Genomic DNA, 27,159 nt, shown 5'->3' on the forward strand with positions numbered 1-27,159 from the left:
TCCATCTGCAAACCAGGAGGAGGGCTCTTACCAGACACGGGATCTGCTGGCACCTTGATCTTGGACTTGTCAGCCTCCAGAACCGTGAGACATAAATGTTGTTTAATTCACCCAGTCTCTGGTAAGTTGTTATAGCAGCTTAAACAGCTGACAACAGATGGTGTGAAGATTGTTGACCCAGCGGACCCAGAAATAGTTGAATCCTGCTCTGTCCATCACCTCTTCTCCCCACGGGGTTCCCTAGGGAGCAGTCCCAAGGGAATGAGTTTTTTAATGGGGCACTGCAAGGTAATAGAAAAAATATATAGTGGTCTCTGTCCCCAGTTCTTGGTATAGGGCTTCTAAAAAAACCTTTGTAATTTCCTAAGTGATGAAAGCACTAGAAACATCTTTTATTCTAATATTTGGCCTTTGACCCTGATTCCTGACTCTGAATCTAAATCCTAAATCCCTTGAAATTTCCTCGGTGATAGGAGTATCTTTTGTCCTAATGAAGCAACTCTGGGTGGGCTCCTGGTGGGCTCAGGGATGGAGCACCAAGGGTCAAATTAGAGAAGGTGAAACTCCCTTTAGGGCCAAAGGACCATGGCAGGGCCAGCAGCAGGGGCCAGGCTTGCTGAGGCCCAGGGCAGGCATCGAGGAGCCCATATTACAAGGATTCAGGACATGAGCTTGGAACAGGAGGGGCTTTCCCTGTCACCTGGCCTGGCTGTTGTGCCTGGGTCACTGTGGACTTTAGGTACAAGGCACTGGAGAGGGTTCCTGGCGGTCAAAACCATCACCCTCGTTTACTGAGAACCTAACACAGCCAATAAAAGTCTCATCCTATTAACTATGTTAGCTAAAGCCTAAGTGCTGTGCAACCTAGGGAAACTTGTGCCTTCTCTGAGCCTGTTTCCTCTTGCAAAAGCCAGCTGTGCTTGATCGTGCTGAGGTATTAGATGACCAGCTACTTAGCTGCAACAGGACTGCCTATGTGAGATGCCCACTCATTGTTATGTTACCTGTGGTCCAGATTGCAGGATGGTGCTGGAGTCACCAGTCTGGTGACATGGCTTATGAAAGGCAGTTTTTGCCCTGCTCAGGGCTTCCCACAACCTGGCAGGACTTTATATTCAACTGGAAGAAACTGCTACCCTCCTAAGCAACCAGGGAGTTGCTAGATCCTGATGTGGAGGATGTCATGTGCCAGAGTGCTCACCCCAGTCTTCTGTGGACTACTGCAAGAGATTGAACTAGAATTGACAGTGGGCAAACATTTACCCTGCTGTGGAACTCTTTTCCTCCAAAGCTTTTAGTCTAACATATCACAAACAGGGTTTGTACTTAGGTTCAAGCAGGGCAAAGCTAAGAGCCCAGCCCTCATGGCCAGCCCTCCTGCCTTCCTTCCCCAGAGGTCAAGGGACGCCTCAGTAGAGCCCAGTTAGCAGACCTCAGCTCTCCTTATAGCCCTGCCTGGGCAAAAGGGCAAAGGTCACAAGGAAGCCGGATTTCAGCTCAGCGTCCATAGGACGCTTTTGCAGGCACGGCTGCCCTCTGCCGGATGGGACTGTCTGGTCGGTGCGTCAGGAGCTGGACAGACAGTTACTGTTGTGGAGGAAAGCAGTGGTCTCCGAAGTGAGATGCCCAAGCCAGCGGTCTGGCAAGGTGACACAGTGGGAAGCTAGAAAAAAATATCAGTGCTTGTGTTGGTCTGGGTCAGAAGCAGACCCCGAGACAAGGATTTGGGCGCAAGCCATTCATTTGGGCGGTGAAGAAAACAGCAGGAGATGGAGGAAGAGGTGAGAGCCAAGAAAGTGTGCATTGTCAACAGGTTAGCACTGTGGGCAAGGGGGGTTGAGTTGTGTGGGGAAAACTCTGAAAGCCAGAGTAAAACATACACCTCAGAGTTCTATCCCACAAGGAGTGAGTTTGCCGGGTGTTTACATGCCAACGCCGTCAGTCACATTTGAGGACAGCTCCTGAGGGATGTTAATTCCTGTGGCACTTCGACCTTCCGTGGAAAGGAAGCCTTCCATGGCAGCCAGAGAATCTTTCACTCCGTTATGGCTGGATGTCCCTTCTTAGCATTTACACGACACGTATAGAAGTGCACTGGTATTTCGAGACAAAGTACTTAAAGGAATTGCCTCATTTAAAGTTGTCACACAGGTTTCTCTTACAAAAAGGCAAGCATTCCAAAATTGTTAACCTGCTCTATGCTGACAGTGATCGTCAGCAATGTGACCGCTAACAAGTGTATTTGAAAAAAATGTACTTATTCTATAAGGTAAAGCAATCTTTTTTTTTTTTCTTTTCTTTTTCTTTTTTTTTGAGAGAGAGCGAGAGAGAGCACAGGCATACATGCCTGCAGGCGGGGGATGGGGAGGGGCAGAGGGAGAGGGAAAGAGAGAGAATCTTAAGCAGCCTCCACGCCTGACATGCGGCTCAGTTCCACGAGCCTGTGATCAAGACCTGAGCCAAAATCAAGAGTCAGATGCTTAACCCACTGAGCCACCCAGACGCCCCAAAGGTAAAGCAATCTTTTAAAAAAGTTTTATTGTGTATATTTTTAACTTTTTATTTTGAATTAATTTTAGACTTGTGGAAAAGTTGCAATGACTATATAGAGTTCCCATGCCCCCCTCACCCAGCTCCCTCCAACATTAGCATCTTCTACATAACCACAGTAGAATTATCAAAACCAAGAAATTAACATCAGCATCCTGTTATTAACTAAACCACAGACCTTATTTTTATCTCACCGGTTTTTACAGGAATGTTCCTTTCCTTTCCAGAATCCCATCTAGGATTCTACATTGCTCTTAGTTGTTAATTATTTTCTTCCAAACTGTAATCATTTATATCTAATAAACTGCACATGGTTCAACTGTACAATTTGGCCAGACTCAATATTTGTATGGACACACCACAGTTGTTTATTCATTCACCTGTTGATGGACATTTGGACTCTTTCTAGTTTGCAGCCAACACAAATAAAGTGGCTGGGAACATTACAGTCTTTGTGTGGACATATGCTCTCATTCTTTTGGGTAAATACCCAGGAGAGGAAAGACTGGATTAGATGGTAGGTGTGCAGTTAGTTTTTGGCCAAACTGTTTTCCAAAGTAGTTGAATCACTTTACATTTTCTACCAGCAGTGTATGAGAGTTCCAGTTTCTCCACATCCTCACCAACACTGGACATGGTCAGTCTTTTTAATTTCAGCTTTTTTAATAGGTGGGTAGTGACATCTCATTGTAGTTTTAATCTGCATTTCCTTAATGACTAATGTATATATTCTGGAGATAAATCCTTTATCAGATCTATGATTTGCAAATATTTTCTCCCAGCCTATGGCCTGTCTTTCCATTCTCTTAATAGTGTCTTTGGAAAAAACAGAATTTTTTAATTTTAATTAAGTTCAATTTAAAAATTTAACAATTTGTTCATATCATACCGAAGTATGATCTACAGAATAGCAAATAGTTACATTTGTATCTAAGAAATTTCAGCCTGATCTACAGTCCAAAGGTTTTCCTCCTATGCTTTCTTAATTTAGGTTTTACATTTCGGGTTATGATTCATTTTGAGTTAATTTTTGTATATGACTTGAGTCATTGCTCACAGTTCATTTTTTTTGCATATTGATATTCAATAATTCCAGCACCATCTGTTGAGAGGATTATTCTTTTTCCACTGAACTGTCTTTTCATCTTTGTTGAAAATCAGTTGTCCACTGGTGTGGGTCTGTTTCTACATTTTCTATTCTGTTCCTTTAATCTGTCAATCTTGACACCAATTTCATGCTATGGAATAAAGTAATGCTACTCCTCCAGCTTTGTTCCTCTTTTTCAAAGTTGTTTTGGCTATTTTATGTCTTTTATATTTCCTTGTTTTTAGGATCAGTTTGTCGACTTAAAAACAATTACTGGGATTTTGATTGATATTGCATTGAGTCTACAGATCAATTTGGGGGGAACAGATATCTTAGGAACATTGAGTCTTTTGATCCCGAACATGGCATATCTCTCCTTTATTTAAGTCTTCTTTAATTTCTCTCAGCAGTATTTTGTAGTTTTCAGTGTAAACATCTTATACTCCTTTTGTCAAATTTATACCTAAATATTTCATAGTTTTGAGGCTATCATAAGTGGCATTTTAGATTTTCAATTTTTTATTATCACTAATATATAGAAATACTTGATTTTGATATATTGATCTTATTTCCTGAAAATTTGCTAAGCTGATTTATTAGATCTAGTTTGCACCCATTATGACTCATCAACTTTTTTGAGGATTCACAGGATTTTTTTTCACATAGGCAACATGTCTGTGAATAAAGACAGTTTTACTTCTTCTAAAAAAGTCATTTTGACATGAGTGAGAAGGTAACTGCTTTTTGTAAGGCACTCACACTCTGAAGAGTAAGAGTATTTCTCATCATTACTGGAGTTTTGTGGCTGAGGCTGTGGTGTCCCAGCCTCCTTTTTTTCTAGGGACAACACAATCCTGCCACCCTACACAATCTCTTACCAACAAAAAACAGTGAAGGAAGTAGCTCAGGACATTGTGACCAACCCCACAGACCCATCTTTGGGCTAGACTGGTGTGCGCACAAGGCCGAACTCCACGGTTGAAACTGATTGTTTCCAATGACTGCACATGGCCTGGGGGCCAGCAGCCTCCTCATAGTAGTGTTAGGCCCTGCTGAGCTTCCAGAAGCATCCTGGATGGAGATAAAGAGTTCCCAAAGGGGGCCTACAGCTGTCTTCCGACATATGCTACACTTTTCAGCCTTTCTGGATTTTAATAATCAGGGAGTCAAGCGATTTGGCTTTAGAATAGAGGAGGTTCCATTAGTCCATCAGCTCCCACATTCATGCCACTGGCTAATTTGAATTCTCAAGATAGTTGATCTTCCATATCAAAAGATATCTGGCCCCGTCTGTCCTAGCAGACATCGTGACCTCCAGGTGGATGTCTCCAGCAAAAGTGATCTCACCGTATCCCTCCCCTCTCCCAGGCATTCCCATGTGTCCTTTCTCTAAGACCCTCCCCACCCTCCCAATTCCCATTCCTACCCTCCCATCCCCAAATTTGTCTTCAGGCCTTTGGGCCCTCTGGTCATCACAGGCTGTCCTTCCTACGCAGCTTTAAGGAGTAGGATCTGAATTGTAATCCACCATTGGAGGGCACTTCCCCTTGGTAAAAGGTGTGATTCTTTCCCTTTAAAAAGACAGAAAGAGAACATGAAACTGGTCCCTGGGAAGGACTGAGCCACCATCCTTGGAGGGGCACCGAGGGTGGGGGGTGATGAACAGGTACCCGTTGGCTGTGCTTCCCAAGGGATCCTATATTGGGTAAGAGGATGACCTCCAGCAATAAAACAGCCTGGTTCTAGAGAGGAGATTCCTTTCCTTTGCACCTAGTTTGGTTCATCAGAGCCCCCCAAGTTGGTTTGTAAGAACTTCAAGTACAAAAATCCTATCACTTGAAAGATCATCTAGGGGTGCCTGGGTGGCTCAGGTCATGATGCCAGGGTCCTGGGATCGAGCCCCGCATCAGGCACCCTGCTTGCGGGGAGCTTTGCTTCTCCCTCTCCCTGTATTGTTCCCTTGCTTGTGCTCTCTCTCTCCGTCAAATAAATAAATAAAATCTTTAAAGAAAAAAAAAAGATCATCTAGCCCACCTTGAGAGGGAGACTGAGGACCAGGGTGAGGAGAGAAGTGGCCTGAGGTTACCCTGGTGGTCAGAGTCAGGGCCAGAATTCTAGCCCAGAGCCCCTGACCTCAGTCTAGTGTCCCTTGCATTGTTCTGATTCTTTCCTCTGAAGGGAACCCCTGAAGACTCTGGCTCCATCCTCCTTCCTTTGGAAGACGGCATTTCAAGAAGAACCCTTTGCTTTGTGTATCAAACCGCATCTAGCAGTCGTTACCCGACACACATTTATGTGTTTGTTTATTGTGTCTTCCATGTAAACTGACAATACCAAATACTGACAAGGATATGAAGCAAGGCGAGCCCACATACATGGCTGGTGGGAACACAAAATAGTATAGCCATTTTGGGAAATAGCTTGGCAGTTTTTTATAAAGTTACACATACCACATGACCTTGAAACCCTACGGAAGATATTTGCCAAAGAGAAACAAAAGCTTGTGTCTACACAAAGACCTGTATGTGACTGTTTAGAGCAGCTTTATTCAAAATGGCCCAAACTGGAAACAATCCAGATATCCCTCACCTTGGAAATGGATTAAAAAAAAACCCTGTGGTACATCCATACAGTGGAATACAAGTCAGCATTCAAAAAGAATTACTGCTACATGCAACTATGTGGGTGAATCTCAGGAGCAACACATAAAACAAAAGAAAAGATACAGAAGTCTACATATGGCACGATTCTACTTACACAACATTCTGAAAAAGGCAAAACTATAGGGATGAAATCCTGGCAATAGTTGCCAGAGGCTGGGGGAGGGGATTGACGACAAAGGGCATAAGGAAGCCCTTTGGGACAATGGTAATATTCTACATCTTGCCTGCCTTGGTGATTACATGGCCATAGGGATTTGTCAAAACTCATGGAACTATATTCCTCTAAAGGGTGAATTTTACTGTATGCAGTTGTACTATTGTAAATCTGACTTTTAAAGAAAACCTCCTGTGTCTTTTTGCAGGCAGGATAAAGTCCAAGCAGCTTAGCTTTGCATGCAAAGTCCCTGAGGACTGACCTAGCCAGTCCCATCTGCCCTCTTCTCTGCTATTCTCCCTGTACACACTCCACACATCATCCAAAATGAACCATCTCATCTTTTCCAGACATGTCCTGAGCTTTTTCACTCCCTGTCGTTTGCTCTTCTCTCTGTCCTAAATGTTTTCTCCTCCCTGGAAGAAGTGAACCCTCCTGGAAAGAGCACAGCTTGGACCAGCTGAGCTAGAGATGCAATCCTGCTCCGCCACTATGGCAGACAGAGGGCGGAAATGGTCCCAGTCTCCACTTCTCCAGTGCACCGTGACTCAGCAGCTTCCCCCATCAAGAGGTAGAGTCTGCTTCCCCTCCCCTTTGAATCTGGGCTGGACTTGCAGCTTGCTTTGGCCAACAGAATGTGGAAGAAGTCATGTTGTGCCACTCTGAGCTTAGGCTGCAAAAGGCCTTGAACATGTTCTCTCTCAAACCCCTGCCTCCTCCATGAGAACAAGCCTGGGCTGGACTGCTGATGGATGAGTCCCTGTGGAAGAGCGTCTAGTTGTCCCATCCAAGACCATCCCAGACCAGCCAGCCCCAGCCAGCCAACAGACCCATCTCCTCTCCTGACCCAGAGCCCATTTTTTAGGGTCTACTATAAAGTCTCCTTACCCCTTAAGGTCCCTGTCTGAGCAACTAGTATTTCAGACACGAAGAGGCAAAGCCAAGTCCCACCCTAATATTACATCTTCGCAGCGACCCAGCTTCTGGGCTACTTGAATCACGGGTATCTGTCTGCAAACTCCTACATTAGGACACTGCAATCCTGCTGTGCCTATCTATCTGGCTCCATCCCTTGCCACATCCTCCCCTGTGCCCCACCCTCCCACTACTCAGCCCCTCCAACAGGCCAGGCTTGTTCATCCCTCCATGCCCAAGCCAGCAGCCTGGGACACCCTCCATTTCTGCACCACCTTCCCAGGCAGACTGTGGCTACCTCTCTCTGCACACCACGCTCCCACAGCATCTTGCAGAGCCCTCTGTCGTGGACCTAATTCTAAACCAATCCCTCCCCTTCACCCCATTTGCCTAGGACTTTCTGAACAAAACCCCCTGGCCCCTAGCAATCGTTGGCTTACATTTAACTGGCTCATCAACCTCTATGTCTTCCCTGCCTCCTGCTCTCATCCTAGGTCAACCTTTTTCTGCACTCGGGAAACTGCCCCTCCAGCCTGAATAAGGAGTGGGTTCCACCACCTTGCAATCGAATCACCTGCTTCTTCCTTGCCCATCAGGCTGGAAATATGCTCAAGCCTCTATCGCCACCCACTCCTACCAAAAATAAAGGAGGATAGAAGATAGGAAGGAAGGAAGGAAGGAAGGGAAAGTAAAAATATGACCTCCTCTCCTCTCTGCCTTCCCTTGGAGCTTAAGGCCCCATATTTCCTTGGTGCCATGTTGCCTCTATGGTAGTCACCAGACTTCCACAGTAAGTGTGTAGTGGAATTGTGGAGGGAGCAGACTCCGTGCCGAGCTTCCTAAGGGTTCCCTCTTCCAGTCCAAACTCCTAAATCTCCCACCAAAGCAGCATATACAAGGGCCCAGGAAGTCAAAGGAAACTGACCCGTCAGGGGCAGGTGGAGTGAGGACAGGGAGACAAGTGAAGGCTTGTCTCTGCCTTAGCCTTCCAGGGTTGGAAGAGGCTTCCTTCCTTGTCTCATCCTCCAGAAGACCACGGGGAAAGAGTGAGGGAAGTGTCTGGGTGTGGAGACAGAAGTCCTGGGTCCACTTGCCCTGATCCTCCTTCTCAGCTGCCCTATCACTATAAGAAGGGGTGAGTGTCTTCCACACGAAGCTGGGGACCACTGGGGGGCAGAGCTGCTGTCTGGCTCTCTTCTGCCATGTCCCAGCAGCCAGGATGGGCCTGGCATGCAGCAACTGCTCGGTGAACCTCTGAAGCCCGCGTGCATGAACGCCATGGACGGGCAGCGACTTTTTAGGAAATCACTCTCTCTCCAAATTTCAGTTGTCTCAACTGGAAAACATCGAGAGTAAGATCTCCCTTTTAAAGTTATCGTGTATAGTAAATGCCTACAAAATCACTTTGTACGTTATAAATGTGCTCCAAGAATAATTATCATTATTATTACAAAGAATGGATATTTAGGATTTCAACTTCAGATTTCTGGACAAGGAATATGGCTTTAGTTTAAAATGCCAAAAAGGTAGTATGCGTACTGAAGTATTCAGGAGGAAATGTATTGATGTCTGCCATCTACTTAACACTTACCAAATTATAAGATGATTAATAGATGGACAGAAGGTCGGATAGGTAGAAAGAGATGTCATAAAGCAAGAAGAGTAAAACATTAATGATATAATCTAAGTGGTAGGTATATAGGTGTACATGGTAAAAATCCTTTCCATTTTTCTGTATGCTTGAAATTTTTCATGATAAAAATGTCAGGTGAAAAAGCTTAAAAGGAAAAATAACCTTCTGCCAAATCAAACTGGAAATTTCCCATGTGTTCGAAATTTTCATGGAGTCATCCAGACTCTGGACCATCTTGTCAGTTAATGCCCTGACTCACCCTTTAACAAATATTCCTTGAGCACCTTCTCTGCAAACCAGTGAGACACTAGAGCTCCGGAATCAAGAAGCTGTATCTAGTAGGGACCACAGACAGCATGGGAATAAGTAATGACAACATAAGGGGGAAAAGTGCCTCAACCTGGGGATCACAAGAGATTAAGAATAGACTCTATCTGGACAAATCAGAAAAGGCTTCCAACTTAAGCAGAGTTGTGGAGGATGAATAGAAGTTTTCCAGACAGGAACTAGCAAAAGGATGTTCCAAGAACAGGTCACTGTGTGGCCAAAGCGTGGAGAGTGGTGCAAAGCGTGGCCTGGCTAGAGCAAAGTGCTCCTGTCCATCCAGCAAGAGGATGGGCCAGATGGGGTAAAAAGACCTGGCTGCAGGGCTCCTGGCTGGCTTAGCCGATAGAGCACTCGACTCTTGATCTCAGGGTCGTTAGTTCAAGCCCCATGTTGGGTTCAGAGCTTACTTAAAAAAAAGGAGGGGCACCTGGGTAGCTCAGTCAGTTGAGCGTGTGACTCTTGGTTTTGGATCAGGTCATGATCTCAGGGTCGTGAGATCAAGCCCGGCATTGGGCTCTGTGGTCGGTGGGGAGTTTGCTGGAGATTCTCTCTCCCTCTGCCCCTCCCCCAACTCGCATGCTATCTCTCTCTCTAATAAATAAAATCTTTCAAAAAAGAAAGAAACATTAAAATCAGAAATCTGTTAAAAAAAAAAAAAAAAGACCTAGCTGTAAGAGCCAGAAAGTGGCCAGATGGAAATCGTGGTCCATCGGCCAGTCAAGCACATTTATGAAACACCTACTGCATACACAGCTCTAAAGACTGAAAACCAAAGGTTACCTTTCCCACGCAGGAATTAAATCCCAGGCTGCCGAGCTGGAAGCCCAGAGCCCTGTGGTCAGGCAGGAAGAAGCAGGTGGGCCTCGGAGAGTGGGGGGTGACACAGATTACCTGTCACTACACATCCCAGAAAGAGACTTCACAACTCTCCCACACATGCCCTTCCAGGCCTGGACTGGAGACAGCCAAGTGTTTGAGGATATGTTGTGTTCTGCCATCGGTGGCCTCCTCCAGAAACCTGGCCCAGGAGGAGAGGCTGAAGCCCAGGGTCAGAGTCAGGGGCGCCGTTTGTCCCCTGCCTCTACTTGGCGGTCACTTCCTCTCCAAGCCTCACTTACTCATGCATAAGGCAGGGAAGAGGGCACTGACATTCACCCTTTGCCTTCTATGGCACACAGCTTGTGGACTTTGTATGCCTTTCCACCACGCAGGGGCCACGGGCAGGGATTAACAAGAGAAAGTCAGCACTCAGTCGTCAGGATCCAGTGAGAACACCTCCATCCTCCCAGGTGCCCTCCCTTTTCACTCATTCTTGACTCCTGCTCTATTTTTACGTGTTTTGATTTTTTTTAACTTCTAGATTGCTTCTTTTGCTTGTAATCTTTCTCGTTTAATATCACAAGCAATTAAAGTAATAAATTTTGCCCCAACCAGTGCTTTGACAGTATTACATAGATTTTGATATAGAGTTTTTTTAATCATAATTGATTTCTAAAGAGTGTGTAATTTCAAACTTGACTTTCTCTTAGACCCAAGAGCTCTTGAGAAGTATGCTTCTTAATTTCCAAATACTTGGTTTGGGGGACTATCCTTTTATTGTTAATGTCTTGTTTTTTTGTAACCATGTTTAGAAAAAGTGACCTCAAATTTTCTATGTAGGATGTTTTAAACTTAGACATTTTTTAACAAGATTTTCTTAGAGGGTCGACTTTTATAAATGTTCCATGAGTATCTGAAAATAATATGGAGTAAAGTACACCTATTAAAATCCTCCAAATAATTATTTATGTAGCCTTATCTGTCAAATCCTCAAACAAGTCTATTCAGAATTCTATGATTGTGGGAGTTCGTCACTGTTATTTTGGGTGTGTAAAGGTTCAAAGTTATTATAAATTCTTTATGGATTTTATTGTTTATCATGATGAAATACTCAGCTTTGTCCCATTTAATATTTTTGCCTTGAATTCTACTTAGCTTGGTATTTGTATTACCACTTTTTCTTTTTGTTGTAGGTTACATTTATCTGGTATCTCATAGCCAGATGTATTCTTACATACTTTGTCTTCCCCTTTCTTGAGCTCTCCATGCTAATTCATTTTCCGTTTGATTGGAGTATATCCCCCAGTACTATTTTCAGAAAAAACAAATTTGGTATATATCCTAAATCCTTGTGCATCTCTATTTGCCTTGCACATGAATGACAGTTTGGTTAGACAGAGAATTCTATACACAGTGTTTTCTATCTGTGTGTCAGAAGAGAAGCCCAAAACATGTCTGATTGTCTTTTATTTAAGTTGTAGGTTATTTTTAGATGTGATACTTACAAGATTTTTAATTTACCTTTGAAACTTAGAAATTCCACCACACTTTAAGTGAACTGAATGCATACATTAACTTATCTCCTTCGCAAAATCCCACTAAAACAAGAGTAAAGGAATAAAAATTTTTAAAGCATATACTCACAGAGACAAAAAGAATAGAAGAAACAGCAGTAAAAAAAATATTTTGGAAGTTAAAAAGCAGATGGAAGAACAGTAACTAACTTAGCAGACCCAAGAACACTAAACCCTAAGCCAGGAGAAGATAAATTTAGGAATTCCCTCACTCCAGATGCTGAAGAATCAGCAGCACCAGGTACCTCCGGAAGAGAGAGAGAAAGTGGAACCAAAAACAAGCCTACTGATTGAGAGTCTATGTAGTATCAGTTTCCCTCCCCACTCTCTGCAGCTAGATGAGTGCCTTTCTTGAGTGAAGACTGGAGAATTTATTCTCTGGGGACAGAGAGTTCTCTGTACAGTATGACACCAGGCACAAGTGATCTCATGAGTACCATATTTAAAATGGAATCAAATGGAAGTTCATCCCTAAATATCGAGACCTCTAGGCTCTTCTCCTCCACTTAGAGCTCTGGCAGCCAAGCTTAGAACCTGCAGAAGAGTTTTCTCACATCAGAGTAAAAAACAAAACATCTCACAACACTGACATTGAAAACAGTGAAAACACCCAGCTTGGACATCCTATGGTGAAGTCCATAGTCAACCAGTGCCCCAGAGCTTTCAGTAGGATTTTTAGTTAGACATGAATGCACAGCCAAGAAATACCAGACATTTGAGAAAAACCTCTGATACGGAATATTGAGGCCAAAACAAATATACAGGGAGGAAAAAAGGATTTGGTAAAAGGAGACAATGTCAGGCAAACTTGTCTTAATAATATCTTCAAAGTATGAGCAAACATTGCATCCATGAAATAAGAGAATGGTGTTACTAAAACATTTAGAAAACAAAAAAGAGAAAGTAGAAAGTCAAATATGAAGTCAGAAAATGAAAAACTCAGTGAGTGAAAGAGAGAACATTTCTGGTCACCTGATAACAATCAGCAGCTCAGACGTACCCAGGATGGAACCAAGCACAGAGCAGGCTTTTCAAATGAATCAGTGAAATACTGGGTGTTATACGAAAACAATGGATCATGGATCACCACATCAAAAACTAATGATGTATTGTATGGTGACTAACATAACATAATAAAATTTTAAAAAATAATAAAGAAATAAAAAAGAAAGGCAGAGCTTATCAGGGAATCCTTTTTACCTGCTGTGCCTTGTGACACAGTCCTCCTGACCCAAGAAAGAGCCCAAGTGGGTCAGGGTTACATGGACAAGGCCAAAACAGAGCCCCAGGGAGAATCATGCACCAGCCCGACAATTAGACACCCACAGGGATCTGCTGGTCGACTTCCATTCAGTAGCATTCATAGGGCTTAATTAAGCCTGACCATGTCCCTGTAGGGTATAAATCATCCCCATTTTATAGGTGCGAAAACTAAGGTCTGAAGAACAAAGGGTGACTCTCAGCTAGAGATTGGTCTAAATGGAGAACATACAATTTGTATAGTCTGTCTCAAGAGCACTTGTCCTCTATTTGCCTTATTTTTTTCTGATTATAAAAATGTTACATGTTTATTTTGAAAAATCTAAACATCTCAGAAACAAAACAAAGTAGAATGCAAAAGACCCTAGTAACCCTCCAGAGGTAACCATGAGCAACAGTTTGGGGCTTAGTTCTCCAGCGTGTGTTGTCTATGCATATGGAAATATATTTTAATATGATCATTATTCTTCTATTTCTAATATTCATATGTATTTACTCTTTCAGATGAAGTTTATAATAAACGTAACCAGCCCCTTGAAATTTGCTAAAATGGCATTAAATATGTACATCAATGGGGAGAATTACTGTTTTTCCAATATCAAATCCTTCCATCCATGAACATGGTATTCCCTCCGGTTAGTCAAGCCTTTTCTGACATCTTTTGGTAAAGATTTATATTTTTCTTCATGTATGCCTTAACTATACCTTATTAAGTTTATCCCAATGCATTTTATCATTGGTGTTGCTACTAAGAATGAGATCCTTTCCTTTTCCTCAATTATGTTTTCTATTAGTTATGGCTGCAGTATCAGAGGAAACTCTTCCCTCTTGGACTATTTTAGGTAAACACATTATAGATAGTGATGATTTGCTGTTCCTCAAGAGTTTTATTTCCTATCTGTTTTTCTTGTCTTGCTGCATTTGCTGGAACCTCCACAATAGTGTTGGATAATGCCGATGACACAAGCATCCCTATCGTGTTCTTGACTTCATGAGAATCCTTTAGCATTTTACTATCGTATTTAATAGTTTGGCCTCCTCTTTAAAAGCCCCTACCCTCCCTCAGGACTCAAACGCCCTCCTATCTCTCCCCCATCCTTGTCAAATTTCCTTCTTAATAGATATTTTTTCTCAGGTTTTTGACAGCAGAGGGTGAGTTAAACTGCTGTCATTCCTTTTCCTGGATGATGTGCACTCGAAGCCTCTGTGAAGAACTTACCCCTTATATAACTAAAACATAGAATTCCTCCAGGGCATAACAGCTGCTAAGGGACAAGGATGCTAGCACTTGCAACATACCTGCCTAACAGCATCCACAGGCAGAGCACATTTACAAGCATCATCTCCTTCAGTCCTCAAAGCAGACTCAACAAAAGGTGGGTTGTTTTGTTCACTCTCATTTTTCAGAGCAAAGTCTGTCTCCAAGTAATGTGTCCTAGGTCACACAGCTAAGTAGCAGACAGAATTCTAAACCGGGCTACAAAGAAAGTCCTGTAACTTCATAAGCCTGAGTCTTGAATGTGATTACAGTGATGAAGGGGAAGTGGGGACCCAAGGGGAAGGCAGATGTTCAGGGGAGAAAGCTGAGGGTCTACTGGAGATGGGGCATCCTTCCCTTCCCTGCAGGCCTTTGCTGAGCAAACAGTATATAGAATGGAGCTTTGCTGACAGGGTGGCTGGGGAGGAATGGCCCTGCAGGAATGCCCAAATCCTCACGTGGGCATGTGTGATGGGAAGGGCCCTGCCCTGGAAAGAAAGACCAGATACAAGTCCCAGCTCTATAATTCAGTAGCTGTGTGACCTTGGTTGAGTTGTTTCCCTCTCTAGTCTTGGTTGAACACCCATAAAATAAACCCAACCACCTTGGCTAAAAAGAGGAAGAAAATGCTTTGGCACACTCAGAGTGTTCCATCTGATTTTCAGTTAAACAAGGCAGATGAATACATGCATTTATCTCTACTCTCTCTACTCCTGCAATCTCCTAAAGGGACTAGAAAGGAATATTTTGAAGATAGACAAAGGAGAAAGGGAGAGGCCAATATCAGGGGACAAGGGGTGTAACATGTTATTTGGGGAAATGGAGCAAGCTGCTTGCAATAGTGGGAGCCAGTGAGAAACCTGCCAGTTCTTACCACAACCCCAGAGAGACCCAGGAATTGGGGGCACCAAAAAGCAGGTGCAAGACCAATGGCTGAAAACAAAGGGAAAGTGAGATACACACACACACACACACACACACACACACACACACACACACCCACTCCTCGTGCACCTGGCAGAAGACTGGAGGTTTAGTATGCAGAGTGGCTCCAGAGCAGGGAGACTGGGCACAGTGGAAGGCAGGCAGACAGGCACCCTCATCAGAATAGAGGAAGTAGGTGGAAATCCATACACTGCTTGAGATCCCCTAAATACCAGCAACCACATTTACCCACCCCAGGACGTAGGATCCTTTTCTAGAGAAGCTGAATGGTCCCGGAGAAAGCACCTACAAACACTGACATTGAGGGTCCTCCAAAAGAAGAACCAGACCCCCATCATCTAATCACTCCCGGTGAAGCCACTGACTGACAAGCCCCACCCAGACTCACAGCATTGTTTAATGCTTTCCTCTTAAACACGAACAATACAAGTCAAAGAAATAAGGAACTTGGAAGAAGCGCAGGCCATGCAGGGAGCAAAAGGAAACTGAGGGAAATTGTCATTGTTATCTTCAGATAAAAGAATATATGGCATACAAGACACTGAACTGGGGGCTAGGAAAAGAAAAGAAAAGAAAAGAAAAGAAAAGAAAAGAAAAGAAAGCAATCCACAACACTCAAGAGCTCTTGCAAACTATAAAAGATGGAGCCAAAGTTTCAAAAGGCAATAGTAAGGTTCAAAGATAAGGACAAGGAAAATTTACCAAAGAGTAGGATGGAAAAGGCAGAGATGGGAAATAAGAAAAAAACAAGATAAGAAAGCTAGAGCATCAGACCAGGATATCTAACTTTCATCTAAGAGAGGGAGAGAAAGCAGAGGGGAGGAAATCACCAAAGACACAATGCAAGTGATTTTCCCAGAAAATTGTCCCAGATGGAAGGAACCCACTAAGTACCCAAAACTATGGGTGAAAACAGACTCACACTAGGACTATTTACAACTAAATTTCATCATGAAATTTCAGCACACAAAGAACAAAGAGAAGATCCTGAAAGCTTCTAGAGAGGAAGATGCAGATTGCGTACAAAGGACAGAAAACCAGAATGGCATGGGAATTCTCAGCCCTGCTTGAAGCTCAAAGGCAATGGAGCAAAGTCCTCAAAATTCCGAGGGAAAAATAGTTCCAACCTAAAATCTTATTTCCAATCTAACTGTTGATCAGTTGTGCAGGTAGGGAAAACAAATTTTTTTTCAGGCGTGCAGTCTATCAAAAATGTTACTTCCCATTACCTTTTTTTAAAAAGCCCCCAAAACAAGGGCAAAAGCCAAGGAAGAAAACAAAACAGGATTATGTTGCTAAAAATAAGCATTTAAAAGTTGGCTTTCCCTGAGCAATCCAGTCCTCATGCCCTCACCAGAGTTTCCAACAACAAAATGATCTGGAATGCATGTATATTCACATTTTAACATTTCTGAAATTGAGATTACATTGCAACTGATGGCCTCTTAGGTCAATAAAACATGGTAGCAGCTAGCATTTGCAAGCTGCTCTGTAGTTAGCCATGGCATTTCATGCACCTTTTCTCCTTAGGCTTCACAACGGCTTCCTGAAACCTGTTTTACCAACCCCATCATGAACACCAAGAAACTGAGATTCTGCATGGGGAAGCCACCCAAGATAGCACCTAGATGTTGAGTCCCTTTTCCTTACCAGGAGCTTTAGACAGAGCCTCTCATTTGGGGCTCCACAGTCCTCTGCTCATCTGACAGTTGAGGGAAAGGAGGCTCAGAGAGGTTAAGGTACGCACCCCACCTCACACAGCCAGCAAGCAGCACGGCCAGGATCTAAACTCTCTCCGCTGCCTTGCTGTTGGGCTGGCCCTAGGGACCGTATAGCTGTGTTCTCATGGGAAGCGAGCACAAGGTGGTGGTGGGGGAGGGAACCCCAACCCGCCCCAGAGTAAGCCCTTGCCCTCTGCCAGGGCTCCAGGAGCACTCACTGCATGAGCCTGTCCCTGGCCGGGTCTGAGGGGTAGCGCTTGGATCCACCCAGGAACAGGGACCGATATCGCTGTCGATGGTCCTTGGTCTCTGCCAGCCAGGTGTTGAGGTAGCGGCCCACCCCTACAGGGTTCTGCACCAGGAAGAGGACGGGCAGGACATTAGCAAGCCAGAGGCCTGGCTTGGAGACATGAACTCAGCCCCATGCCCCCCCGCCACTGCTCCCTATTCCACCTGTTATGGGTTGAACTGTGTCTTCCAAAGACATGTGCAGAAGTCCTAACCCCTAGTACCTCAGCGTGTGACCTCATTTGGGAACAGTGGCTGAGATAATTGGTTAAGATGAGGTCCTACTTAAGTAGGCTGGGCCCTTAATCCAATGAGACCCGTGTCCTCATAGAAGAGACACACAGGGGGAAAGACAGCCCTGAGACAAGGATGACAATGACAGAGGCAGACTGGAGTGACGTATCTACACGCCAAGGAATTCAAACCTTGCCGGCCACCACCCCAAGCTGGAAAGAGGCCAGGAAGGATTCCCCTTGCCGGTTTCAGAGGGAGCAGCCCAGCCTCCAGAACAGTGGGACGGGATAGACTGAAGCCACCTAGTTTGAGGAACTGTGGCAGGGCGGTCGTAGGGAGTTATACACCAGCCCACCCAGAGACCCGGGTCGTAGACACAAGAGGCGCCAACAGAGACGTTCAGAGAGGAGAAGCCACCTGCCCAGAATGACCAGTGAGGGCGGGAGAATGGCAGGCCAGGAACCCCAGCCCCTGCGGAGCCGCCGTGCCAGTGGCAGCCTGGGAGATGTCAGGAGCCTCACAGGGTCCGAAGTGCTGCCCACAAGGGAAAGGCCTGTCTCTCTGGGGAGCAAGCTCCCGGTGGTGCGCCTCCTGCCTGGAACCTGGACCTCACCTCAGCCCCTCCCGCTCTGGAGCGGCCAGCCCTGCGGTAGCAGCATCTGGCTCTTATTTGGGGTCCCCACGTGAAGACCCTCTACCCTGCACGAGGTGCCAGTGTGGGGTGAGAAAAAGAAGCTTGCAGAGAGCTGACCAGCTGGTCCTGCTGAGAATCAGGCAGGGCGACAGGGTGTGGGCACAGTGGGGGCTGAGCCATCACTCCGGAGGGTGAGCAGGTGGGCTGGAGGAGGGGTGCGAGAGGAGGCAGCGGGAGCATCGTGGGAAGGCAGGTGAGTTACAAGCAGGACGGTCCCCCGGGAAACCAAGAGGGACCTAAAAAATAAACAGTTGTTCAAAGCCAGGCAAAACTAAGGCGCACTACTGGAAGTCAAGATGAGGCTACCTGACGGGGAGGGCGGTGTGTGTCGTGGGGGCTGCTGGGGTGCCGGAAATGGGCTCTTCAGCGCTCCGGGGGCTGGTTGCACTGATGAGTCCGATCTGTGGCCATTCATGGAGCTGTTCCCTTAGGATTCATGCACCTCTCTGTGTGACTATTAGAACCCAATAAAAGTTGCACTTAAAGACTAAAGGGCAGGAGCAGGAAACAGAATGAGGTCGATGCCCAGTGCCATTGGTGTAAATTAAGAAGGCACGCACACGTAACCCAGGAGCTTAGCTGTTTTACGAGAACACTAACGAAAGGTTATATCGCACACGTGGGGATGGCTGCCTCTGGGGAGGGGCGGGGGAGGGCGACAGAAGGGATCCTCGCTCAACCAAGGATGAGAAGGGGGCCAACTCCACTAGCTGCCCCAGAGGCCCCAAGACAAATACAAAGAGAATGGAGGGAGCATTCCCCTGGGAAAGTAAGAGAATGGGATGGTTCTGGGGTGATGTCCCTTAGGGCAGTGGTTCTCAAAGTGTGTTCCCCAGAGCAGTGGTGGCGGTGGCGGCGGCAGCATCACCTGGGGACGTGTTAGAAATGCAGATGCCCAGGCTCCACTACAGGCTACCAAATCAGACGCTCTGGCACGGCGCCCAGGACTCTGTTCTAACAAGCCCTCCAAGGGGATGCTAATGCCCACTCAAGTCTGGAAACCATTGCCTTAGAGAAATAATATAGTGGGAATGGGTGTTTGTCCCTTGGGGAGAAAGAAGTGGGTTCAGGCTGTCACAGAGCCTCAATTCCCAGGGCCAAGGAGGGCTTAGGGCTGCCTGAGGAGGCACGAGAGGGTTCCCTGCCCATCACCACGTAACTCCCACCCCAGACCCACTCACCCAGCTTCCCAGAATCATCTGGTAGGCCTTTATGCCCATCCGCTTGGAAGACAGCAGGAACGGTGGCTGGTTGACGTGTCTGCATTCCTTCTTTGGAGGAAGCCACGAACCGGGACCAGACGTGGCCTAGGGGTAAGAAATGAAGGCTGAAAGCGAGAGAGGTCTGGCAGTGGTCAGCCTGGGACTGGGGCAGGTGAGGGCTCCTGGCGGCTGACCTCATCCACCTGGCAGCCTTAGGCCTTGAGCCAAAAACGGGGTGGGGGGGTACCCAGCCACCTTCCAACTCACCAGGAGCCCATCCTCTGGTGGTAAAGGGGCCCTGTGTTGCCCTCATAACCCATGCCACCCACTCTAGCCCCACCCATCAGCCTGACACCTCTTTCAGGCTTCCCAAGAGCCCACACGGCCTGGCAGGGCCATAGAGGCGTTTACAATGGAAAATGAAAGTCACACAGACTTTGGAGCTAGATGACCTGGCTTCCTTCTCATACTTGCTGGGGGAGCCTGGGCAAATCCCTTCCCATCTCTGGGCCTCACCTTTTATGAAATGCAAATGATAACTCCTACTTTGGGGTGCTGGAAGGTGCCTGGCCCAGAGCAGGCATTCAGGAAATGGTGGCACCCTTTTTCATTCCTCTGGACCTCACTCTTTCCCAAGCCCTGAGGAGTTCTCCCTGGGGGGCGGGTCCTGCCCAGGGGGTCTATCCAGGTCACCGGCTGCCCCACACCCAGAGAGGAGAGCTCCGTTCCCTTGGAGGGAGCAGGTGGGCAGTCCCCTGTCGGGGTAGACCCCATATTCACATTCTGCCCTGCCCCATGTTCCCTCAGCCTCTCTCCAGGAGAGAGATGGGCACTTGGTGAGTTCCAGGCCCCACGCTCCAGCTCCAGTCCTTCACCTCTCTCAAGCCACCTGGTTATGTTCAGAGGACAAACGAGTAACTGAGCCTCAGAGAGTGGGAGGGACTTACTCAGAGTGACAAGACGGGCAAGACCAGGGCTGGAAACCATGGGTCTGATACCCAAGGCTGAGCTTTCCCCTGAAATAGCCAGCCCCATCCCATGCCGGCCCCAAAGGAGAGCCCCCTCCCAAGAGAAGAAGGAAGGAAGGTCATGGGCGGGCACTGACTAGTTTTCGGGGGCACTGGCTAAGGGTGGCCCAGTAAATCCTTTCTGTGGGGGTTTCCGGGTTGCGAGAAATTTTCGAAAAAACCCCACGCTTCTTATTGTGACGTGAGTTAAGTTCTTCCACGAAGCTCGTAAAGTTCATCAGTTCCCTGGGCTTTTTTTTCTGAGAAACAGAAAGAAAAAGAAAAAGGTGTCTGTTAGGCCAGGAAAATCCGAGCCCTCTCTCTGGATCCTCAGCAGCAGAGAAAAGCAGGTGGCCATACAAGGAGGCATCACTCTCCAGCCTGCCTCCCCAGGACCCCAGGCTGGGTGGCCAGAGACGCAGCCCCGGCCAGGGGCCGAGTGAGTCTCACAGCATCTCTCGAAGCCTCCACATCCGTGCACCCCGGACAACGTAACTGGCGTCTGTTTGCACGTCCCTCATTTTTGTGCTCATTTCAACGGCATTTACGGCACGCGCCCTGTTCTCAGCAGGAGCAGTGGTCCAAATATCTAAAAACCGGCGTGACGGGGTAACACAGAGGATTTTTAGGGCTGTGATCTACTCTGTAGGATACTATAATGACGGACACATTTGTCCAAACCTGTAGAAGACACAATCCCAAGAGTGAATCCTCAGGCGGACTGTGGACTTCGGGTGACAACGATGTCAGTATATTGTACCTCGTCTGTCACTCCGGGGTGGGATGTGGCCAGTGGGGGAGGCCGGGCGTGGAGGGGGCACTGAGGAGGCTTAGGAATGCTGGGCTTTCTGCTCAAGTGTGCTGTGCACCTAAAAATGCTCTAAAAAGTAAAGTCTATTATTCTTTAGATAATAAAAAATATTCTCTCCCACGGCCCCTGCTATGCTGGACAGGATCACGTCAGTAGCTGGTCGTGGGGGCGTCTGGGAGGCCCTGGCGAGGAGTCAGGTGCGAGGGCTTATTCCGCGGCGAGTCGCCGAACGGGGGAAGTATGTCAACATTTCACCACCAGCAGCCTGTCCTCACCACCTGCCGACACTCCGTGGGGTGTTCGCTCATGACTGTGTGTCCTTTGCCAGGGGAGCAGAAGTGCCACAGGGGCGGTCATACCTGCCACTCTGACCTGGCCCCAAGCTACAGAGCGAGGGAATGCACAGTGGAGACAAAACGAGCAGGCCGTGGGGCAGAGACCTAACTCCAGCGTGCCGCGGACCACACGACAGGAGCATGACGGGGGCAGGGAAGGGGGGCAGCGAGTTAAAATTCTACCTCCGTTTCCCCCTCCTCCCAGCCCTCCAGGTCTCTGGCTCATTAACAGCACTGCCGCTAACGTGGCCAGTGAGCTGGGCCTCTGACCCCTGGCCCGTGCTTCCAAAATAGCCGGGCACCCACACCTGCGCCGTCAAGGGCCCCGTGGCCCCGTGGCTGGTGTCACATGCAGCCCTGGCATCGTGACGCCCTGTGCCTCTTCTGCGGTTCAGGCAGGTGAAGTCAGACAGACGTGCTGGCGTTCAGATCCCAGCTCTGCTCCTTCCCAGCGGCACGGCCGCGAGGGCGGTGAGCACACGGGCTGGTGGTGGCCCGGTGTCGGGGAGTGAGGCCGGCCGGCCCGCTGGGGAACGCATGCCCCACGCCTCACCTGGGTACACACCTGCACCGAGTAATGTCCGTAAGGCTGGGGCTTGCTGCGGTCACCAGAGAACGTGTCGTAAAAGCCGCGGGTGCCCACGGATTTTGCCAGGTACGCCTCAATGCCACTTTTGAAAGAGTAGGTGCCTGGTGCCAGACCACTCCCCTAGAACAGAACACAGATGACAGTCCCCCAGGAGAACCGCTGAAGCAGGCCCATCGCCCCCCTCCCCGGGGGGGCTCAGTTTCCCCATCTGCCCCAGGAGTCCCCCACCCCGGCTGCCCCAGGACTGTGCAGGAAGGCAGGCAAGGCTCGGCCAGGTGAGGGAGTACCTGATGAGCCGTGGGGGGCGCCTTGTTGGTCACCCGACACATGAGGCCCTCAGAATGAAAGCGGCTGCAGGCTTTCTCCTCCAGCTTTGTGTATGGGTTGCCCTTCACCCCATAATTTCCAGGGCCTGGATAGTAGTTCTGTGTGTGGGGGGGGAGGGACATAAAGGTCATCAGTCCCTCTCCTTATACGGAGTGTGTCTGAGGAAGAGAAGCCCCTGGGAGGGGAATGGGATGTTCAGGGCCCCTGTTAACTGACCCTCAACACACAACATGGTTGGTCTCAACACAGCTCCACCATTGCTCAAACCTTCAGTCCCAATTCAGACTCTTTCCTGGGGCCCCACTGGCCTGTCCAACTTATTTCATACTGCTCCCTTCCTACATCCCACCCTCCAGCCGAACTGGGTTCCTTGCCGGTTGCCAAATACATACTATTCTGCCAACCTCCTTGCCTGTGTTTGCTTGTGCTGTTAACACCACCCAAAATGCCCTACCTGCCTTCTTTGCCTTGGAAAATGCTAATTCTGGGGCACCTGGGTGACTCAGTCGGTTGAGCGTCCAACTCTTGATTTTGGCTCAGGTCGTGATCTCCTGGTTGGGAGATGGAGCCCCGGGCAGGGCTCCTCGCTCAGCAGGGAGTCTGCTTCCCCTCTCCCACTCCCTCTGCCCCTCCCCGCCCACAGGTGTGTGCACAGGCCCCCCCCCAATAAATAAATCTTTAAAAAAAGAAAAGAAAAGAAAAGTCTAATTCTGCAAAGCCAGCGCAAATGTCATCTCTCCTGGGAATGAAGCCTTCCTTCCCTATCACCCCAGACAGTCACTGGCTTTGGTGGTCTTAGAAATGCCATCTGTTACACCCATTTTATAGCCCTGCATTTGCACGAATAGGGTTCTCACTGTGCTACGAGCGTGCTGTGACCTGGAAGGATCTGGAGTCCTGGGTTTGAATCCTGGCTCTGCTGCTGCATAGCTGAGTGACCTTGGGCATACCACTTAGCCCTTCGAAGCCTCATGGTCCACAAGTGTAACGTGGAGATAGTAATACTTTTCTTCCAAGGTAATGAGGAGAAAAGTAAATAATGTCCATAAAACCTCCTTCGTAGTGCTCAGCCCATACTGGGCACCAACACTTAAGTCAGGGTGGGATGCCTGTCTTGGGGGTCAGGAGGAGAGATTGAGGGGGTAGGAGAGATGGAGTATTTGGGGGTTCCACTGCCAGGGTTGGAAGTATGGTCTCTGTAGGTGGAGTGAGGGGGGTGGGTGGGTTGGTGTGGGGAGGTAGTCCTCGGATAGAGACCTGGAGCAAGGTAGCTGCTGCCTCTCTCAGCCACATGAGGCCGCTGCCGCCCCACAGATGGCTCAGCCCTGCCCCTCTCCGGCAGGAACCAGCCCTGGGGAGGCAGCCCCACAGGGCAGGATGGAGGGCGCAGGGAGCCCTGCTGGGGGAGTCAGGCCACTATGGCATCAGATCTGTTTGCCCTCAGAGGACAGGACGCCACGTTGCCTCCTTCCAGGGCCCGGGGTTTCCAGGTGTGCTCAGGAGAAGAGCCCCAGGGAGGAGGCTGGGTCCCTGCGCTGTCTCTCTCTCTCAAATAAATAAATAAGACCTTTTTAAAAAAAAAAAAAAAAAGAAGTGCGGTTACAACAGAGAGTGACTGCTGTGTCTGGAGTCCATGGACTGTGCCGAGCCCAGAGCTCTGGGCTCAGCTCTTCCTTCAACCGTTCAGGTTTAAAGGTGTAGCCCACACCTGGGCTCATGTGAAAGTCCATTCTTTTCTTTTCTTTTCTTTTCTTTTTTTTTAAGATTTTATTTATTTATTTGACAGAGAGTGGGGAGAGAGAGAGAGAGCGCACAAGCAGGGGGAGGGGAAGAGGCAGGGGGAGAGGGAGAAGCAGGCTTCCCGATGATGCGATGTGGGGCTCAATCCCAGGACCCTGGGATCATGATCCGAGCTGAAGGCAGACGCTTAATGACTGAGCCACCCAGGGGCCCTGAAAGTCCGTGATTTTAACTGGAATGTTCGGCTGTCAGCGTTTCGGGGACCCAGGCAGGAGTGATTAATTCTGGGAGAGGTGTGTGGGAATGTAGGAATTGGCACAGATTTTTTTTTAGCTGGACCAGTGGAGGGGTCCGCACTCTGCACAGGGGGCATCTGCAGCCCAGACGAGGCCATCAGGCTCCCAGCCCAGGTCTCACAGCAAGAAGACAGAAAATAGGCCTTGGACATGAGCTCCCCGGGGATTGCCTTCTCCACCCACCAGGGCAGGGCCACCTCCTTGAGCTCGCTGTCCAAGCCTGAGCCCAGGAGAGCGGCTTGGAGAAATCCCGCAGGGCCCGGGGGAGGTTACTGCAGGAGCAGACAGGGGGACAGAGTGGGAGAAGAGCCCGCTGGAAGGGAGGGCAGGTCGTGGGACCTTTCTCCCTACTCAGCGAACACTCACAGATGCCCCGGGGCTGGGGGCTGGGGACACGGGAAGGAAGCATCAAGGCTTGTTCCTCTGCCACCACCTGGGCTGGGTTTCGACCCAGACTGTCCTCCAGGGGCCATCAAGGAACAAAATCCCAGTGAGCCCACCTATGTGTAAAATGCAGTGCTTATGTGTGGGCGCCCTTGGATCCGAATCCTCCCGCTTGTGCCACTCATAGCCCTGTGACCCTGGGCGGTGGCTTAGCTCTCTGTGCTCGCTTTCTCATCTGTAAAGCAGGGACAGTGACAGTGCCTACTTCACAGGGTTGTTGTGAGGATCAGGTTGAGTGGTGCACTCAAGTGCTTAGGACAGCACCTGGCAGGTGGCAAGCGCTGCCTTAAGCGTCCATTGTTATTATTTAGATTTGAAGATAATGACGCGGTTTGGAATGCCTCGGGGAAACCCCTCTCCCTACGCTGCAGGGACGGCTTCTGTGCCTGAAGATGCAGAGTAGTTCCCAGGCTTCACAGTGGTAAGGCGGAGAGCAAGGGCCTGGCTTTGGGGATGGACATTCCCTGCTTGCCTGAGGCAAAAGGCTTCTCCTCCCTGAGCCTCCAGGGCCTCACCTGGAGGGCTTGCAAACACTTAGAATGTGTGGGGACGCCCAGTACTTAGTAGGCATGTGTGCACTTATTCAGTCCACAAATACTGTGTGCCCGCTGGGTGCCAGGCACGGCTAAGACCTGGCAGTCCTGCAGTAAGCCGACGCGGCAGATGTCGTCCACCCTCAGGGGCTGATGTCTGGTGGGGCAGAGACACTAGGCACACAGCCACTATCGGGACTCCTAGCAAAGGGAGATGTCTGTCACCTAGTGGGGTCAGGCAGGCTTCGTGGAGGAAGTGACCTTGGAGCTGACAGCTGAGGGTTGACCAAGGGGCAGCTCGGGGAAGGGAGAGGAAGGGCATTTCTGGCAGAGGGAATGGCAGGAAGAAAGCCCCAGTTAAAAGAGCTTGGCCCATTTGAGGAGCTGGAAGGAGACCAAGAGCATCCAGTGCAGAGAGCAGCAGGGCCAGGGGCGAGGGACACTCAGTAAACCACAGCGTGCGCGCTGCTCCAGGAGGCTGTGACTTCTGCCTTCTCCCTCATGCCCTTAGTGAGCTTGAACCCCCCTCTGTTCTCCCCACATGGGATGACCACCCCCCCACACATGGATGCCACCCCACCCCTCACACCATCACCTCCCATCTGGATGCCTCCAAGCCTCACCCCCCAGGAGCCGGCCTTGCCCCTGGCCAAACCCTCCACTGTCCTCCCACAGCGCTTGCAATCAATCCCGAAGCCCCCACCTTGCCGCAGCGTCCTGCCCTCTGGCCCTCACTCCTCTGTCATCTCTCCTCCTTCCGCCCTTGTCCCTCCCTCCAGCCACACTGGCCTCCTGCCCGCTGGTTCAACTCCGGGCCTGCACCTGCTGTTCCCGCTGCCTAGAACGCTCTCCCACAGCTACCATGAATCTCCAGGGCTCACCTCCTGCAGGTTTTGCTCAAATGTCACCTCCTCCCAGAGGTCTTCCCTGACCACCCTATAAATTACACCTCCATCACTCTGTATCCCTTTCCCATCTCATTTTTCCTCACAGTCCTGATCATATCGGATTTGCTTCTCTGTACCGTTGTTTCTTCCGCAAGGGCCCCAGTTCCAGTTCCCTAAGCCCGAGAACAGTGCATGGCACTTAGTGGGTGCTCAGCCATTATTTGCTGGCTAGACAGATGGACATATAGATGGATGCATTTGTTGAGCACCTAATGTATGCTGGACTCTTTTCTGGGGACTCGGAAATGAACGAGACCCATCCCTGCCAGCAGGGAGGTCCTGGGCTGGTGGGGGAGACAGGCACAGGGATATATGATGGCCCCTGGGCTCGAGGCTGTGGTACTGGAAGGCAGAAGGCAGATGGGTTTGGGGGACCCAGAGGAGAGCTTGGCTAGCCTGAGGAGGAGATGGCACGAGGAGGGGCGCGTCCAGCACCAGCCAGGCTGCATGCTCTGCAGATGGAGGGGAGGGTGGGAGGGCCCCTCCCCAGTACATGAGGACACCTACCCCAATGAGTCCTCGGAAACGAATCTCCCCCGAGCTGAGCAGCCCCCGGGTGCTGCAGGGCTTCTCCTTCAGCAGTTCTAAGAAGTCTTTGAGGTTGTAGGAGCCAGGTCCCAGCTTCTCCTTCTGCCCCAAGAGAAGAAAGCAGAGGGTGACAACCTGCAACTTGGGAATGTCCACCCAGGAAGGAGTCTGGAGAGTGGTGGCATTCCCTAAGGGAGGAGCTCTGCTGGGCCTGGGAGGACTCACCTGCAGCTGCTTCTCTTTCATGATGGCCTGGTACTGGAAGTGGGGCAGCTGGG

General features: G+C 48.8%; 1 protein-coding gene across 1 annotated transcript; it reads right to left on the reverse strand.

Moving 5' to 3' along the window:
• Positions 1-5,083: 5,083 nt before the first annotated feature.
• CIMAP2 (ciliary microtubule associated protein 2) lies at positions 5,084-27,127 on the reverse strand. Its single transcript, XM_036113988.2, has 8 exons — positions 27,107-27,127; positions 26,861-26,983; positions 22,354-22,491; positions 22,043-22,186; positions 20,430-20,591; positions 19,304-19,429; positions 17,125-17,258; positions 5,084-5,208 (listed from the first exon to the last, which is right to left on the reverse strand). Exons 1-8 carry the CDS (start codon positions 27,125-27,127, stop codon positions 5,136-5,138), a joined length of 921 nt encoding a protein of 306 aa, XP_035969881.2. The 3' UTR covers positions 5,084-5,135.
• Positions 27,128-27,159: the final 32 nt, after the last annotated feature.

This window comes from Halichoerus grypus, chromosome 5 (genome assembly GCF_964656455.1).
Source record: "Halichoerus grypus chromosome 5, mHalGry1.hap1.1, whole genome shotgun sequence".
NCBI classification, from domain to species: domain Eukaryota; kingdom Metazoa; phylum Chordata; class Mammalia; order Carnivora; family Phocidae; genus Halichoerus; species Halichoerus grypus.